The 18,760-nt window shown below is 36.1% G+C and overlaps 1 protein-coding gene across 1 annotated transcript in view; it reads left to right on the top strand.

Moving 5' to 3' along the window:
- TTC29 (tetratricopeptide repeat domain 29) overlaps positions 1-18,760 on the top strand; it is a 124,890-nt gene that overhangs the window by 46,573 nt on the left and 59,557 nt on the right. The window contains 2 exon segments of the mRNA XM_032686337.1: positions 1,069-1,281; positions 5,945-6,030. Of these exon segments, the coding sequence (XP_032542228.1) occupies positions 1,069-1,281; positions 5,945-6,030 (299 nt within the window).

The following is an 18,760-nucleotide window of genomic DNA, read 5'->3' on the forward strand; positions in this document are numbered from 1 at the left end:
CAGCTTTTAATAGAAATAGCATTTGATAGTATTAATGATCTATGGGACAAGATTCCTCCCTCACACACACGCAGACTCATGAAGGCAGGGTCACATTCACCAGTTCTCCCTGCTGTAGAATATTCTCTGTTAAACAAGGTACTGTGATCAGAATGTCGGGGGTTTTAATTATTTTCAATGTAAATGGTCTCACCTGCTTCACAGCAGTTTTTCAGCACCCATTATGTATGAGGAAAAGCTTTTCTGTTCTTTCCAAGGGCTTTGAATGTCCATTGTCCAGAAAACATAGAAAGCTTCTCGACTGAATTGTATGCACTGAGATAAATCTAAATGAAGGTAGAAGGAAAACTACTTTTATGTTAAAATGAATGAACTCTATCGTCAAACTTTTCTTTGCCTTAAAGATATTTGAGTAACTTATTGAAGACCTTGAAGCATATTACTTCAGGCTCAATAATTAATTTATCAATGGTTAATGGTCTTGCAGTAAATCTACTAGATAAACTCACCAGAGCTGGCCTGGTAATAATTGTTGAATAAATTACTTTGCATGATAATTCTTTTTTCATCAATTAATTTATTTGAATAAAGATTATTATTCTTTTTTCCCCACAGTTTTGGTACCTTTATCCTCCACATTTCAAATCTTTCAGCACAGGTTTTCATTACGGAAAAAGAAACTTAAGGAACGGTTTCAATTGTGATTATTTATGCATAGATGTAATTTTAATATACAAGAACAACAAAGGCTATATTCATGAATATAGAATAAATTTACTTTCTAGAAAGTCCTGACTTTGCATCCTTGGGATCACACCCCCTTAACATTGTAAATCTACAAAGGAAAGATCATTTAAAATGTGATAAACTGTAATTTTAGCATTACTGGCCACTGTGAGATTTGGCAATTTTTTCCAGTGATCTGTGAGTTACATATTGAAGATTCTTGAAAAATCTGTGAAATGTTTGGCTGCAACTTACTTTCTAATAATAAAATTATTATAATCTACTGACTTTTGAAATTTTTTGTTGATTGAACTGATTTTAATTATGAATGACGTTTTTCAGGTCATGTCATGGAAGCTGCTGAGCATTATGAAGCATTTTATCAGCTAACAGAGGGATCATCATGGACGGATGAGACAGGCCATACTTACAATTTACTGGCATGTGAGCATCTCTGGAGAATTTATACATTACTAGCAGACAAAATGCTAGAAAATAAAGAACACCAAGAGGCCATCAAAACACTAATAAAAGCTTTAAAAATGGCAAAAGAAGGTAGGTGGAAAATAATGCTTTCCCATCCCTTTATTCTCTGTGAATGTCATGATGTTCCCAAGAGTAAAGTAGAAATTGTGAAGTGTTTGGGTGATTATTTTCTGTGAAATTCAAAGACAAATGCTATCAATACACTTGCAGATCTCACTAAGGCAGAAATGCCTTCCTGCTGACAGCAAAGAAACTTTTAGATTCCTCGAAACTTTATCTCTAAACAAACCTGACAATCTTGTGGGAATAATAATGTAAAACTGTGAACCCATAATCAGAAAGTGAGGTCACTGATGGAAGCTTAGGTCACTGATTTTGATTGGCTAGTCACTATTGATTTGGCAATTTTTGAGTGATATTATCTACCAGAAAATGACCTTTTCTCTCTACATAGTTATTTAGTACTTGCAAAAAAACAGTTTTCTTCTTCTGAATATTTTAATATACGTAAATACTCTGAAACCTGAAGTAACAAACTAGAGAATCAGAGAATAGCGGAGGTAGGAAGAGAGACCTCTGGAAATCATCAGGCTGGCTAGAGCAGTCTGCCCAGGACTAGATCAGATCAAGATTTTAGTATTTCTACAGCTGGAGCCTCCATAACCACTCTGGGAAACACTTTCCACTGTTCAAACACCCTCACAATTACAAAGTGTTTTGTTGAGTTCAGATAGAATTCCATTTTGTGCCTTTTGCTTCTTGCCCTGTCACTGAGCACCACAGAGAAGAGCCTGGTTTCCTCTGCTTTACTTATGCCAAAGAGGTACTGATAAGATCACCCCTGAGCCTTCTCTCCTGTGGTCTCAACAGTTCCATTTCCCTCAGCCACTCCTCCTAGGAGAGATGCTCCCAGTCCCTTAGTCATCTCTACAGCCCTTTGCTGAACTCACTCTGCTATGTCCCTCTCTCTCTTGTGCTGGGGGGCCCAGAATGGGACACAGCACTCCTGGGGTCAGCACACCCATGCTGAGTAGTGGCAAAGGATCACCCCTTCCATAACCTGCTTGAAATGCTCTGCCTGATGCAGCCTGGGATCCCGTTGGTGGGTTCTGCCATGAGTGGGCATTGCTGCCTCATGGACTTGCTGTCCACTGGGAAACCGATGTCCTTCTCTGCCGAGGTCCTTTCCACCCAGTCAGCTCCTGGCCTGAGCTGGTGCCTGGGGTTGTCCTGCCCCAGGTGCAGGACTGTGCATTTCCCTTTCCTGAACTTCATAAGACTGCCAAAGTCCCTCTGAATGGCAGCACAACCACCTGCCTTCTGGATCAACCCGTCCTCCCCAGTTTTGTAATGTCCGCAACATGCTGAGGATGCACTTGGTCGCCTCAGTCTGGGTCATTAATGAAGATACTGGTCAGTATTGGTACCAGTATTGATCCCTGAGTACTCCACTGGTGACTGGCCTTCCACTAGACTTCATGCTGCTGCTTACACCCTGTTGAAGGCCAGCAGCTCCTCTACTTTCAGTTTACCTCCCTGTCTGTTTATCGAAGTGATCCTTCATCAGAACCCATATGAAGATGTTATGGGAGACGGTGCCAGAAGCCTTGCTAAAATTGAGATAAAAATATCCACTCTTTTATCTTCATCCATCAAGAAAGCCATCAGGTTGGTGAAGCACAAATTTCCTGTTTGAAATCCATGGTGACTGCTCCTGATCACTGTCTTGTTCTAAGTAATGGCTCTATGAAGCTTTGCCCATTTTGTGTGGATAGGTTTAGGATTGGGGGAATTAGAATAGCATTTGCATGCTACATGTGATGTGAGATGCTGATCAGCTAGAAATACTGGGCTCTGGAGCATTTTTTACATATGAGAGGAATGGAAAAAAGAAAGCAAATCTTGCCAGTTGACTTTATGAAAACACACATATTTTTCCAGATTTTTTTGGGGGAAGCTTAATAATGCTTGTTTCTCAAAAGATACTGTTAATGGTCCACTTCTACAGAATTACTTTTTCTGGATGATTTTCCTAGATGATTACTGGAGAGCTTCTCAGAAGTAAGATAGCAGTTTTCCAGTAGTAACCTTTTTCCATGCCCAGCAATTCAAGAGCCTTTCATGGTATTCCTTAAGGGGCATATTTTGCATATGAATTGCACATACAATTAATATATAATATTAATTCAATATTTATAAGCAGATACATTAGATACATTTTTTAATTTAATAATGTATGCCCAACATTAATCTGTTTCCAAGTCTTTGAGTAATAGTTGGGATAGATAGAATTAAAATATCAAAAAGGCCAAAAAAAATTTAAAATATTTTCCAAATTTTATATAAGCTTTGCCACAAATGAATATGTGACTGTACAGGTAGATAGTATAACACAGCGTTCCATAGAAAAGTATAAAATGTATTCAGCAAAACAAAGAAATAAGAAGAAATACCTTTATTAGGCCTCTGGATACTCTTGGATAAAATGGAACAAGCTGGAAAAAATGAACAAGCTTTTGGGCATGTAATCCTGTGTGAATTTTGCTGTTTATTATTTTTAAAAGTGCTAGCATTTTATTTCTGTTTCAGGGGATTTTATTCTACAGTCTTTGACTTCAGTAACTCTAAAGAACCAAAATTTCTTATCTTACCTTATCTCACGAAGGATAATCTTTTAAAACACCATTTGAAATTTAAATGCTTTTCTGTTGTAATTTTGGGGAAATAAACTGAACAGGACTTGGGGGGCAAGGATTCAATTCTTTCCACACTGAATGTTTAATTTGTGAACCATATAATTATATTTGGCTGGTTTTTTCTTTTAGTTAAATCACTAAATAACCTATTTTTGGTTTATGTACATTTTAGTAGATCTGTTTTGTTAGTTGCCTGTTTAGAACTTTTCTCTTGGGAGAACATACCCAAATACTGAGAATGCCAATACAGTCAAGCAGCTAAAGAAGGATACACGTACCCAATAACTTCTCCGTTTCTTTCAGCTGCATCTGTTGATCAAGTACAAACTTTTAGCTTTTTCTATAGCTGTTGTGTCTAATACATGCTTAAATCACAGCTGGAGTAAAACTGCTGCTGCTGGTATTTACTCTAGTAGCTATAAGAATTGTTGATGAAATTTCCCATCAACAACTTCTTATTGCTAGTGAAAACTGCTGGAAATTAAGAGATTGTCAAAATGGATTTGATGTCTTCCACAACTTACTTTGACCAGGCAGATGTTCCAGTGCCTTTACTTCAACTCAGTCATTTTCAATAGTTCGTAAGGCATGTATTAAGTATCACTATGCACAGTATACTTGCTGGTTTTCTCTTTAAATTTTAGAACTTCTTTCTGAGGAGTTCTCCAGTCCTCATTCCAGAGCCATACTGGGTATGAGATGCCACCTCTAATGTCTGTTCTGTCCTTCTGGACCATCATCTGTGGTTATGTATTTTGTGAAATAGAATTAGATATTACCCACTTCAGACTCTCAAACTATTCCTGAGCGAGGAAGAAAGTTTTTTACCTCCCTAGCAACTTTGAACATTATTCTTCTGCAAAACTGCATTTTTGTACCCTTTGGCCTTATTAAGCCTTTTAAGGGATATTGAGTATTGGGGAAAAAAAATGAGGTTTTTGATTTACAGGCTTTTAATAATTTTAAGTAACTTATTAAGTGCTATAGATAGAGCACTCCTACAGCCTCAGCAATTGCTATCAGTCAAAGAGTTCCAGAACTAGATGTAGGCTTCTATGTATTTGGACAGAAAGAATTAGTCTGACAATTGTAAGCAGGTAATCTCCCTTTTCATTGCAGCTACGTTAATTAATGCATTTTACAAACTACCCTGATATACAGTTATGCTTCAGGTTGATTTTTCACTGTTCAATGAAGTAGATTGATATTGAGCAAAAGAAAGATTTTTGGCTATTTTTAATGTAATTTTATCTACAAGTTTTTTAAATGGATACTTATGTTCTGGAGGGAAATTTTTGAGTATAGTGTGATATAGTAAGAACTTCTATAATTAACGTATATTTATTTCAGCATTGAATTGATGTTTTTCTGTTGAGGTAAAATAGCTAAAAAAGGCCAGCAAGCAGTTTGTTAGATCAGTATCAGTGAAACAAAACCTGGCATGGAAAAGTGTGATGTACCTGTGCAGAATTTTCTATAACTACTGCTTGCAAGAAAAACCTACCTATTTTTTAAGCTATTTTAGCCTACATTAGCTTGTAAAATAGCCATGAGAAGAAGAGAGATGAAACTGGTCTGCTGATGGTTCTCTCATGGTGTTTCACTAAGGTTCACATTAGCAAAGTGAATGGATCAATATGTATTTTGTGTTTATATATTAGGGCATAGTACAAATTTGTAGCTACTTTTTATTTTGTATATTGAGTGATTTTCTAAAGTGAAGACACTGGGACTATTATTAAACACTTAGTGGCAGAGAACATTACAGCATGTTAATTTGATTTTACTTCATTACCGAAAGATATTTTCTCTGACTTTGCTGAACCTTCTTGTTGAACTTTGTTCAAATCCATCATCTCTCTTTTTAATTACCACTGGATATTTTTGGATAGAGATAAACGACAGGAGTGAGGAGAAGGAAGAATTCACTACAGTATTTTAACATCTGTATAGTATACAAGAACCTGCAAGAACTGTCTGCACTCATGTAATTTAGTTCAGCTTACATTGGTAACTAACTTTAATCCTTCCTTTAGCAGGTAACGTGAAGATGGAAGGAGAAGCTGCATATTGCTTAAGTTTGGCATATCATTTTTCTGGAGAACAACAGCCAGCATTATCAGTAAGTTTATTTTAAAGTTGCTTTCTCAGTGCCTTTCTCTGCCTCCTTGGCATCTTAGGCATTTGGAGAGTGGAAAAGACTTGGAAAGACTTGGCTCACAGACCTCTTATATCGACTTCTGTAGGCAGGGATCCATGTGGCTTAAGCACTTCTGGTTCCAGTAAATTCCAGAACTGACTAGCTTTTGTGACTAGCTTTTTTTTTCCTGGATATATGCATATATGAAACAGTTTTTATTTAGTTAGGGGTTTGTAAAAACACCTTCTTTTTTGCAGATTAGTTTGATACAGTATATTCCTGAGCAACAATGAAAAATGTATCGATTCACATGTTGAGTTTTTCAGAACATCAGGAATTTAGAAGAAGTATGAATTGCTTTTGGTGTGGAAAGCTGTAATGATGATGCAATGCCTTTTGTTGATACTTGAGTTCAAACTACTGTTCTCCTTTCCCTTGAGCCTTAACAATTCTAAGACAATGAGAGTTCTACATGTGGAATTCTTGTCTGGAAGGAGGGTTTCTCTAATTCCTCGTAGATTCAGTGTGAGACGAAAGATAAACAGCAACTTGATTTGTTTGTGCCAGCCATCAGAGAAGTCGCAGTCCTCCGTGATCCTCTTAGAAATATTCTGTGGATATTTAATTTGTTTGAATATTTTGTCCTTGATTATTGCAATTAATCAGCTGGATAATTATTATTTCTATTTGTTCCTTTAACTGCAGAGTGACTCAGTGTTCTATTAGTGAGCATGATTTATAGAGATCATTCATTGTGGGTATTTGTTACGATGGTTTATTTTTTTTTTCAGAAATAGACCACTAGAAATCACAGAATGAGTTCAGCATACATTTCAATATTACTTGCATGGCTTCTGCAGTGTAGGAGGGGTTCTAGATTTCTGTCTCAAAATGTCCTTTACAAGCTTTTTGTCATTTGTGATATGATTTTTCTAAAAGTTATTGACCATCTTTATACATAGTTCTTCCATGCTGATAGGCCTGTCTTCTGTATAAATCAACTGAATTCTGGAAAGTGGGAGCCTGTTCTCACATCCATTGCCATTAGTCTGTAGCTGAATGTGAAAATATTTCAAAATTTTAAAGCTCTGTATAATTTTATAAAACTGTATCTAATAGTTGCAACAGCAATGAGAATATGATATTTTATCTCTCCCAGGAATACAGTATGATAGGTTAGACTAGAATTTTTTGTGCTGCAGTTTATCTGCTATTGTTTTTTGACTGACAAGTGTGTTGACATTCTTACCTGAACAACTTTTCTGTTAATTTTCTGAGAGTCACAATACAGTGTTTGAATTATGAAGATAAGCAAATGTGCTAAATAGAGAAGCCTGCATACATGCTTGATCTCTCCATCACAGGAGAAATTAATTAATGAACAGGACTCCTGGATATACAAAGGATCAAACTACCCTTGAAAGTGTCAAAAATATTAGGTGTCCTGGTATTATTTCCTCAGGATCAGTTGTGTCTACATTTTATTGCTACTCCTTTCCCTTCATTGCTCCCCCATGTCTCCTGTCAAAAAGTTACAGCAATCATTTGCAAGTTCTGGTTTTTTTTGTTGTATGCAGAATTATTTTTTTTTTAAAGGAGTTTCTGAAAGCTTGAATTTTGTAATATACCGCTTGCTACTATTAATTTAAGATACATAAATAATAGGTTGTGCCTTTTGTTTTTAATCCTACAAACCTCCCTGACAGTTAAGGAAAGCAATGTGCAATTATGTTAAAAGGGCAAGAAGGTCTCTGTAGTACAAAACAAATTATACATTATGTTAAGAGTGTAAAATGTTATTTTAACAGTAATGAAACTACCAATACTTTTCTGTGTCAATAATATAGTGGCATTTCCAATAATATTACATAAGAAACCTATCAAGTACTTTCATTCAGAAAATACACTGGGACTTAGAAAAAGGGGTACAGTTTTATTTCCTGTTGTCCTATGATCAGCACAGACAGCAGTAAAGTATCAGTGGTTGACAGTAGTGTAGAGCACAAGTTGTCTTCCCTCTCCAGTTGGAAATCATTGCCTAAGATTTACCCTTCTGTTCTCAGTTTAATGGTCTCTGTATCCAAGGGGAGCTCAGATGCTTACAGAGATGAAATCATTGCATCCTGTTCCCAGAGGAGCACTGGTTATCATTACACATAACATGCAGACAATACTGCTTGGAGCCAGTTTGCCTCATGGTAATATGTAGTTCATCACCAGCTTCTGTAGCATGCTAAAGAGGTCTTGCCACACAGCTTGGGACTATTCGGGTGTAGACTCAGGGGTCTCAGCAGTTATTTCCCTGCTTTGCATCAGTTTTCATCTTCTTTATCCTTTTGTGCTGTGGTCCACCTCAGGCAGTCTCCTTCTAGGGGAATCTGAAAGGAGCAGCTGTTACAGACACCATTTCCTCCAATTGTTGCCACTTGGTTCCCTTTGCTCTTTAGCCTGCTGCTCCCTCCCCCAACATGCACACTCAGTAGAATGCATATGAACTTGTTTCTCTTTCATTCATGTCTTCTAGCAGAGCGGAGAAGCATATGTTCAAAATAGTCATTATCTGATGCAGTAATTAAAGGTTGAAATGATTAAGCTGCAGCCTATTCTATGAAAAAAAATATGCAGTCACTTTGTATCGAATGGGCTAGTTTTGTTACAGGAGGTTTTTTATTTTCTGGGCACTTGGTGTTTAATCTAACGTGATTTGATTTGGTGTATAATCTGTATAAATTAGTTTAATTTTATTTGATATATATGATTGATTTCAGTGGAGCCACTCAGATGTAAAAATATAAGTGTGTGCGAGTTTAAAAGCCTGAGAACTAATTATGTTCAATAGCAGTGGGGTATGTTCATAATATTTTTCGTATCATCTGGTTTATAATCGAGCCTAATGGCTTTTCAACAAAATACTAATAGTTCACGTTATATAGATTTTATCTTAAGCGTTATAGATTTTGTCAGGGAGAGTTCTCCATCTAGGCTAATTTTAAAATAAAAGTTACTCTTGTTTTTCCTTCACTCTCATTATATAAGCTGGGTATTAAGTGAGATGCTTCTGTGTCATTAGAAATCTTGCAGAAGGTATTATAATGCAATGCTTGATGTGGGAATGTATTTTTTTTTATACTGGGCTTTCAAGAATGCTTCAAAGTGTAGGGTATCATGGATTTTTTTTTTTCTTCCAATTAGAATTGCATCCCAAATCATTAGGAAAAATCCAGTCCTCATTCTTCATCTAAGTGTTAGTTTTTTTCTAAGTATTCCTTTATTTTGGATATTGAATCCCATGTGTTATATATATTACGTATTTAAATAATGGAGGCAGTGTTCATGAGTACCTGAGATTCATGCCAAACTAAATGTGGTAATTTATGACATAATGCTGTCTGCATGAATTGTCAGAATTACGATATACAAGCCACAGGCACAAAATTATCAAGAAAATTTATGAACTTACAAAGACATCTTCACATTCAAAATGACCCTATTAAAGTAATCAGAGGTGATTTATGGCCATAAACTTAATTTCTGAAAAATTCTGTGTCAAAACAAGTGGAAATTTTGTCTCAACTCATGCAGCTAGAGAGAATATAAGTGTAGCTGGAGTGCAGGTATTCTGAACTTAGTATGTACAGTATATTTTATCTAATTGTATCTATTATATCCAGTTATATAGACTATGCCTGTATGTATATATGTATGGATTTGGTGAATCAAGGAGGAGCTTAGCAAGTAAAAGAACTCCAAAAGGTAGAGTGACTGTTATCCTCTTTTCTTCCAAACGTTGTGGAAGGTGGTTGAGAAGAATGAGCATCATTCTCGTGAGGTTTGCTTACTGTTCTAGTGCTTTACTAGAAGGCTGAACTTCAAGATGTGTTTTTGTCAGTGTGTCTGTCTGGGTTTAGTTTTACTGTCTGGATTTACTGTCACTGAGTTTAGGTTTAAGCTTTCATTACTGTTACCACAAAAAGAAACACTCAAATGGAGAGTCACGATAAACATTAAAAGATACTATTCAATGGAAATTATTTCAAACTTCTTTCTTTTAAATTAGCTGGATTGTCCTTTATTCATCTCTAGGTGATATTTAGCCATTAGTAAGGAAGTGTAACATTTTCAGCTTAGCAAATGGCATCATGTGCTTGAAAAAACATTTTGGCATACCAGTTTAAGAAAAGGTCTCATCCCTCCTAGAGGCTTCACTTTCATTGAAGTGATTTTTAAGTTGTTCTTAAGGCTGTATGCATGCAGGAATTTAGTGTTTTTCATATCTGAGGAATGAAAAACCAGACAAAACTCTGAGTCACCTTTCACTTCTGATCAATGTTAATACTCACAGTGGATTATGTAAAGAGAAAGGTGTGAACCAATCCTGAAACTGGTTAAATTTCATGTTTCTGAAGGGTCTCACTGCTGCTAGACATTGGTGAAGATAGTACAAACAAAATTATGTGAGAAAGTTAGTATTGGGAGTGAACTTTGTCCTGACAAAATATACTGACTCAAATACTGAAGGAATTAAGAAACTAAAAATTATTTGTATTGAGAATCATAAAGAAGACCTGAAACTTCAGGAAAGAGGTGAATGTCTGATCATTCAACTAATTTTTTTGATGTTAATTTAGCACTTAATTCTTAAAGTGAAAGAAAGATCTAACGTTTTTATTTGGATACGAAAGTTAACATTCTCTTAGTGAAGTAAGGATTTCTTCTGTTGGTTTAATTTAAATAATGTTTTTCCTATATTAACCATTTTCTTGAAAACAACCAACCAACCAACCAACCAAAAAAAAAAAAAACAAACCCAGGGAAAATGTTCTGAATAGCCCTGAGATGCAGTAATGCTACTTTCCTTCAATACTTTTCTGTATACCACACAGATTTGCACCTTGGTGTTATGGTGTCCACTACATTTGCCTTGAAACATGGTATTGTTTTCCTTTTGAGTCTGTCGTTTAGATTGTATTTTGCTTGTTAATGGCATCAGAATACATTCCCTTAGTAAACTGGATTTTTGTCAAGATAAATGTGCCACAAGAATATCTTAAATGCAATACTGTTGCAGAATTACAGTAGTCAAGTTATAAAAAAATTATAGAGCAGGAGAAACAAAAAATATTAAATACATAAACAATCTATTACCTGATAAAAAAATCAGATTACCACATTTTCTTGTTTCCTCATAGAAACAATGAAAATAAATGCACTGGTAACTTGTTGATATTAACCTTAATCTTCAGGAGTCTCATGTTCCATAGGAATGGCTGCCAAACACCATAAATGGGTGGATTTCCATCTCATCCATGACAATTTTCAATTTACTCATTCATACATCCCAAAAGAGTAAGACAACTGCAGTGAATTGCAGGTTTGACTGCACGATCCATTAGATAAATCTATAGCACCTTTTCAGAATTTAGGATTATTTGACCACTAGTGGTCTCAGGAATCTTCATACAAGTTGATGACAAAACATTTAAAACTCCAGTTTTGGGGGCTATGCCTGGAGGACATTGTTTTGTTTGGTTTTAATTCCAAAACAGTATGAAAGTTGCTGGGGTTATACATATCTCTAAGATTTATGCAGCCTCATTTAAAATACATATATTAAACATCCTGCGTTTAGAAGTCATGCTATTTAACATATCAAATGTGGTTTCCCAAACTTCAAACTCTATTTTTTGGTAAGATTTTTGGCTCAGGATATCTGCTACAAAATGACAAGTTTTATTATTGCCTTACACACACACACACAAGCACTTGCACTCACAGGTACTTTCCATATGACTTTGCAAAGAACTGGAGGGGACTGCAGTGTAGGACCAGGAAAAATATATTTACATAATAATAGATATTCCAAGATCAAGATAACTTGTATGATTCTGAATCATTTCCATAAAACTCTTGCTAGCTCTTATGTTTGAACTCAAAAGAAGCAAATTGTAATTGTCCCTTACTGGAGGTTTGCTCAGCTCTAATTTGTTGAAACATCGAGGACAAAGCCATAAAAATTCCTTAGGGAATAAAAGGGAATAAAAATATCTTTGCATCTATTTTCACCAAGGCATGGAGCCTTTGCTCAGGTCCTACCTTTTTGATTAAGTTGCTGGGATGGAACAACCTGCATATTCTCTGCCAGGTATGGCCAGTGCAGATGGCTCTTCCTTATGTTTTCCCAGGCAAGGTAGGAGCCAGACTGTGAACACAGCTATATGCTCTGATCTGTGGGAAAGAAGGTCACAATTAGTCCACTTACCCCAACTGAGGTCTCTAAAACTCCAATAACTGTCTTCTGTCAATTAAAAGATGTGATTTAGGCATTTTCTATGTACTCTATTGAAACTTTTTTTTAGAGTAGTTAATAAAATATGCTTCATTATTTTCCTTTTTTTCCCCTCTTTTTTCTTTTCTTTTTAAATACCTGCCAATAGAGAAGTTTCCACTCATTTCATTCTCACAGGCTAGAAATAAAAAAGACAAAGCTGTATGATATAGAGGTGGTTATTTACCTTATGAACTTTAGACTATACTAGATTTCTAGCTTAGGTGTGCTTAACCCCAGCACCTAAATGCTGTTTATAATAGAGGGAAAGAGATAGTTACAGCATGTCTAAGTTTGTAGCTTGTGTTATCTGAGAGACAGTGGTGTGCAAGATCTTAGGAACTGTCAGTCCATTAGTGTATATCCATTAGGGAAACTGCTCATACTATACCCAGGGCTGTAGCAAATGGCTGAAAAACTGTATGAGAAGTTTTCTAATTCCGTTAGATAATATACTTACGGAAATCAGACTCTTAATGTGTTTTGAGAAATGAAACATTTGTACCCACGCTGTGCAAATTCAGGAAATTCAGTACTTAAATGCAAATGTATTCATAATCTGGGAGGTTTTGTTTTCCATTGTATAGTTAATTCTAATGAACAGGTTATAAAAGAATATTCTGTAAAGTAAGGCTTTTAAAATTGGATTGTTTTCTCAAATTGGCATAGTTCAAGCTACAGCAATTCACTTATTAAATATATGTTTAAATTTCAATTCAGTTATTCTCATTGACTTCAGGGGGACAACTCATATATTCCGGTGTAAGCAAATGTGCAACAACCTTGCTTGATCAGGACCATCGATGGCTAGGCTGGAGAATAGGTCTTGATTCAGCCATTAGGTCTTAAGGAATTTAAAATTCATCCTTTGATAGATAAATAACCTGAGAAGTTAAAACACTGAAGCGTGCCAGTGTAAAACCTAGAGCTTCCTGCCTCCTTGCTGGAAGCAATTTGTTTTGCTGTTTTGCTTTCAGCTTATGTATTATTTCAGAGCTGATCAAAAGAATTGGTAGCAAAGTGTGAAATAAATTGTACTTCTAAATAAATCGATTTCACATTCCTTGGTGCTTTAAATGATTTTAGTAATATTAATATTTAAAATATTTCTGTCTGAAATCTTTTTATGACTACACAATATAGCAGTAATGGCCACCATTTCATTCTGCTGTTTTTCATACTAGTATATTACACAGTAAACATTGTAAAAATACTATCTTTTAGCACTGAAATGGATGCAAAAGATTTCAAGTGTCTATTTGCATGTAAATGCCTCAAGTTTTATTCAGTCAATAAGAACAGTCTATTAATCCTTTTACTACATTATGTGGGTTAAAACTTAAAGACTATAAGGTTTTCAGCTGAATGAGAACTTTTCCTTAACTTCCATATTGGTTTGCAGAAAACTGATGGTTTTTAATTGACTTAAATTGGTTTTATGCTTTCCCAGTTTATCTCTGCATTTTTTTACCCATGTGTTATGCAAATTTTTAAAGTTTGTTTGCTTTTAACTAGGAAAACTTTGTGTAGTTAAAAATATCTGTTCAAGACTGTACTAAAGATATTAATGAGGATGAAAAAGAATATTTATAGGTGCTTTGTCTAAGAAGTAATGGGCATTTAAGCATGCACATACATATAGTATGATATTAATGTCTTAGCAGGCTACAGTGATCTGACAGCCAGGTACATTCATGTAGACACAACAATCTGATAAAAGCAGTCCAGACATCTGGATCACAGTGCTGCTATACAAAAACATTTCTGAACGATTCATATTGTTGCACTTACCCAAATTTCCAATCTTCTCCACCCCTTTCTCCTTGTTCCTTTCTCCGGCTCTGCCTTTGTCTCTTATGTACTTGCGGAATCTCATTTTTCCTTTACAAGTCACCTCCATCTGCTTATGTGTCAGAGTGGCCCTCGTGCCACACATCACATTGAGGAATTCTCAGGATGAAGGGCTGTATTCACATCACTACTTCTGTCTCAGCACTGTTTAATGCTTGTCACTGCTCAGCACTCAGCGCCACACTGCCTTGTTTTGTCAATAACCATTTATTTGTTGCTGGAATAGTAGCAACCATTACATCTGACCTCCCTGTTTCATCAATTATGAATAGATTATTGGATGTGAACATCTGCAAAAGCTTGCTGTTGAACTTACCTCCTGGCTGGGATTAGATAAAGTATTAAACTGTTGTTTATTGTCAGGCCAAAACTCTACTGGGAAGCCAGGGAATTCCAAGACTAGCAGACTCCCATCAGCAAGCACCAAAAATTGTTTAGTATTGCCACCGTTTCCCATAAGATCGTAGCCATTTATTATTTACACTTATTACTAGTTGTTATAACATACTTGATAAAAGCTCTTGGCAGGCACAGTGTTTCCAGCTATTGTCACATCTGTCAGGATGGAAAGGATACATAAACTGTTTTTTCCTCCTATATGGCTGTTAAAGGGTAACAGATGAAGCTTCTTCACTCCAGACTGCTAAGCCATGCTTTATTTTAAAGAAATATGTCAACAGTGGCTGGTTTGGAAAACATTGCATTCCCATCCTAAATATAGATTACAACAACCTTTTCTAGGGCAATGTCTTTTGCACTAAAGATTTCAAATTGTACGATAATAACAAACTAAAATACCTGCATTTGATGTTTGCATCAAATGGATGATTTTTTTAAAAAAATTTTATTTATTTTAATAAAACCCTTTATAAGGTATAGGAAATAAAGAAATGATGACTTCATTCCTACAAAGTTGTTGGTGTAGAGAATCAGAATTATTACAGTTATTAGTGGCACAGAAGGTCAGAATTAAGGATAGTAATACAGAAACTAATACAGAATAAATAAGAAGGATGGGAACACAAGTTAATGTTTATTCAATCATCTGTACATTTCATCTCTTTTAAGTTTCCTGTGCAGCAAAATGAAGCATACAGGGTGACCTCCTGACCTTGTGGAAGCCAACAGAAGTTTGAAATTTCTCTGGGGAAAGGAACTTTTTCAATTAGTTACTTGTATTTACATATCATCCACTCAGAATCAAAGTAAAACATACATACTCCGAATATTACGTGAAGAATACAAGTAAGACTTGATACAGGCAAAAAGCCCTAGATCTTACTTTGATAGACTGTTAAGAAATGAGTGAAATGTTTGTCTTCCCTCCTTTAATCCCTCAAACAGATGCAGACACAAGTAACCTGAAGCATATATTGCTGTGCATTTATAGAGCATAAAGGTAAACACTGCACTTGATAGCCAAGTATATCAGGGGAGGGAGGAGTGTGGACTGGATAGAGCAGTTACCCCCAGGGAGAGTGTGAACCAGGCAGCACCTCAGCGATAGCCATGTCCTAGCAAGAGCCTGTGGAAAGTCTTGAACCAGGGTGTTCCACTTTGTTGTTTGACTTGGACAGACAAGTGGGTTCTTCTACTTCCCTCCCCTGTCCCCGACTTCCTTGCTTCAAGATGTGTGCTTATGCTGTGCATTATCAAAATACCCACAATAAAATCCCTGGAATAGAGTTCTGGAACAGACCAGTTTGGCTAATTCCAGAAAAAGTCCTTCTGTCTCTGCAGGAAGAATGACAATGTTTGTGCATTTCTGATTAATTTTTTTCTGTTTATTTATCAAAACCAAACAGTCCAGTGTAACTGGATGGGGCTCAGGGCAAGGAGTTAATATTCACAGAATTTGAGTCGGTGAATTTCAGTTGTGGGAAAAGAGGAAGAACTAAAAGTTCTGGCAAATCAGGGGCTGCTCCCTCTTTCCCCAGTGGGGCACCCAGTCTCTGTATCCCTTAACTGCATGGTTCCAGACAGAATGCTGTATTGCTTCTGCCCTGGATGCTCACTATACCTGAGTACATTTAGCATTTAACAAGGTGTGGCCTGCCATTCAGGTGGTATTGGTGCAGGATTTTCCTGGGATCAGTGAGCTCTGCTCATTTTGATCAATGCATTGCATGAAACAATACAATTTTCTTATTGCTATCCAACCTCTCCCACACTATTCTGGCCAAAATAAGAATACATCTGGGTTTCTGTTGTGAAACTTGTCTTACTCAGCATGGCCACAGGCATGTAACCACTCACATTATGGTTATAAACACTGAAATTTTTAGTAATTTTTAAATATGCATTTCTTATGGAGCTACTGGGCAGAGTTCACTGAACTGCAGAATGCCTGTGCATACAGTTCTATTGTCTTTTATTGTCACTGGGCTGCATCAAAGTGATTATTTAGAGACCATCAGAACTATTTGGTTTTTTTCTTAAAGTATTTAAGAGGTACTAAGTGGTATGAGGCCAGTAGTCTCACTTCATTGCATTGTCTGTCTTGCAACACCTATTGTTGGCTTCAGAAAAATACTGTCAGATGCTGCGAGCCAGGCTGGGCCTTGGCCTGCATCTGCAGTGCCTGTCAGAAGTCATTAGCTGGTGATGTCTTTGACTAATGTTCCTGCTGATTGTCTGATTCATGTTCAAGATCTGTAAATGAGGCAGAAGCATCTTTACTGCTCACCAGCTGTGAAATGGCTCAACACAGCTAGATTTTCAGAAATCAAAATAAAGGTATTTCCAATAAAGTTTGACAACAATATCAAGTGGAAAGCTGAGAGCAAATCTATGGGTTTGTGTTTTTTAAGGTTACAGCATTATAAATCGATATTATCTCACTGTGCTTTTGGCAGAGTAATATATTTTGCCAAAACAGCAGTAGTAGCATTAATCTTGAGTTGGATAGACATTCTTTATTCGACATAAATTCATACTTTCGATTTTAGTGTTTTGTCCATTATCCCCAGATGTATGAATGTTTAGCACAACCTCTGTCCTTTTATCTGAGTCCTCAGTGTATACTAATGAGGTGTGTGCATATGTTTTTATGTACATATAAAAGAAGTACAGGTGTGACAACAATAAAAAATAAAGGGTGGGATTTTGGGGTTGGGGGGGCCTTGGGGGAGGACCTGATGTATCTGTTTTATATTAATGGAATAACCCCAGGAGAGTCACACTGGCATAGTGCTGAGATGACTGAGAAGTAAATCTGGGCCTGAGATCTGACTAATATTTTTCTTGGCAGAGGAGGTAAATATGAAATTCACCACTAGCTAGAGAATTAGTGCAAGAGCTATACCACAAATAGGCTCTAGTTTGAGGATTTAAGCAGAGCTCATTATTTTATTTTTACACTGTAACTAATTGTAGACACAACAGTCTTACAAAAACCCAGGAATAGAGATGATTATTATGAATGGATGCTCCCACAGTAGCTCTCCTCCTCCCAGGTGCACGTGCCTCCACCTTTTAGTGCTAAGCAAGAAAACCAGGGAAATTGTACAATGCATTCTAATTTTTTTTTTAAATTTCTATTTTTGAGCCATAAAGGCAACTTTTTCCTTTTTTTCTTTTTCTTTTTTTTTTTCACCCACATACACCAAAGTAACAGTGGATGGCACGTGGGAGACAGTTGACTATTACACAGAAGACAAAGCTGAAGTCTTCACCCTGCCACTTTCCCACCTCCTGCATGGATGAGAAAAAGTGATCAGAACCCACTGCTCATTTTTGTATTAGACTTTGATTTTCATGTTATTTGGTTTTTGTGAACTAGTATTTCCACTGCAGACGCTCAGAAGTCAAAAGTTTGAGATAATCAGTGTGGTTGGTCACATAGAGCCAAAAGCTAATCCGTGACCATAATCAGTGCAGTTTTCATATGGAGGTAGAAAGAACTGTACATTATTCTAACCTGTTCAACTTCTTATACAATAGTTTTTTCCCACTAGTTGCTAGAGTTCTGTTTCAAACCCTCTTTGAAACAGAAATTTTGTAATAATGTTATATGTATGATCAGGATAAATATATTGCAACAGCTTCCTTCCTCAGAACTCTTTGTACATAGCTAATTCTAAAAAAAACCAACAAACCATGACAAAATATAAAGAAAAGAAAGACCTTATGACCCTTCAGTAACTCTAAATCTCTGAAAACTTTGTCTAACTTCTGAGAAGGAAATACAGCTAAATTTGTGCAATACCCAAGCTCACTGTTTTTAGTGTATATTACAGATATAGATTCTTATGTATTAACATGTTCTACCTCTTCCTTGGATATCACCATCCTCTGTACAGATTGGCCGAAAAATATATATATAAAATACCCATTTCTGGCTATGCTTCTATCTAAAGGTAGGAAAACTTTCATTGGGAAACTATAAATTCCATTTGATCCAAATTATATCAACTGTGTTAGATGGACTGGTTCTTTGGGTCCCATAAAAATATACAGGGAAATTTTCTTGTCCATTTGTTGTTTTCAGGCACTTTACAGATTCTGGCAGCTTCTCTCTCAATTCTACTTGATTTG

The sequence above is a fragment of the Chiroxiphia lanceolata genome, chromosome 4 (genome assembly GCF_009829145.1).
Source record: "Chiroxiphia lanceolata isolate bChiLan1 chromosome 4, bChiLan1.pri, whole genome shotgun sequence".
In the NCBI taxonomy this organism is placed as follows: domain Eukaryota; kingdom Metazoa; phylum Chordata; class Aves; order Passeriformes; family Pipridae; genus Chiroxiphia; species Chiroxiphia lanceolata.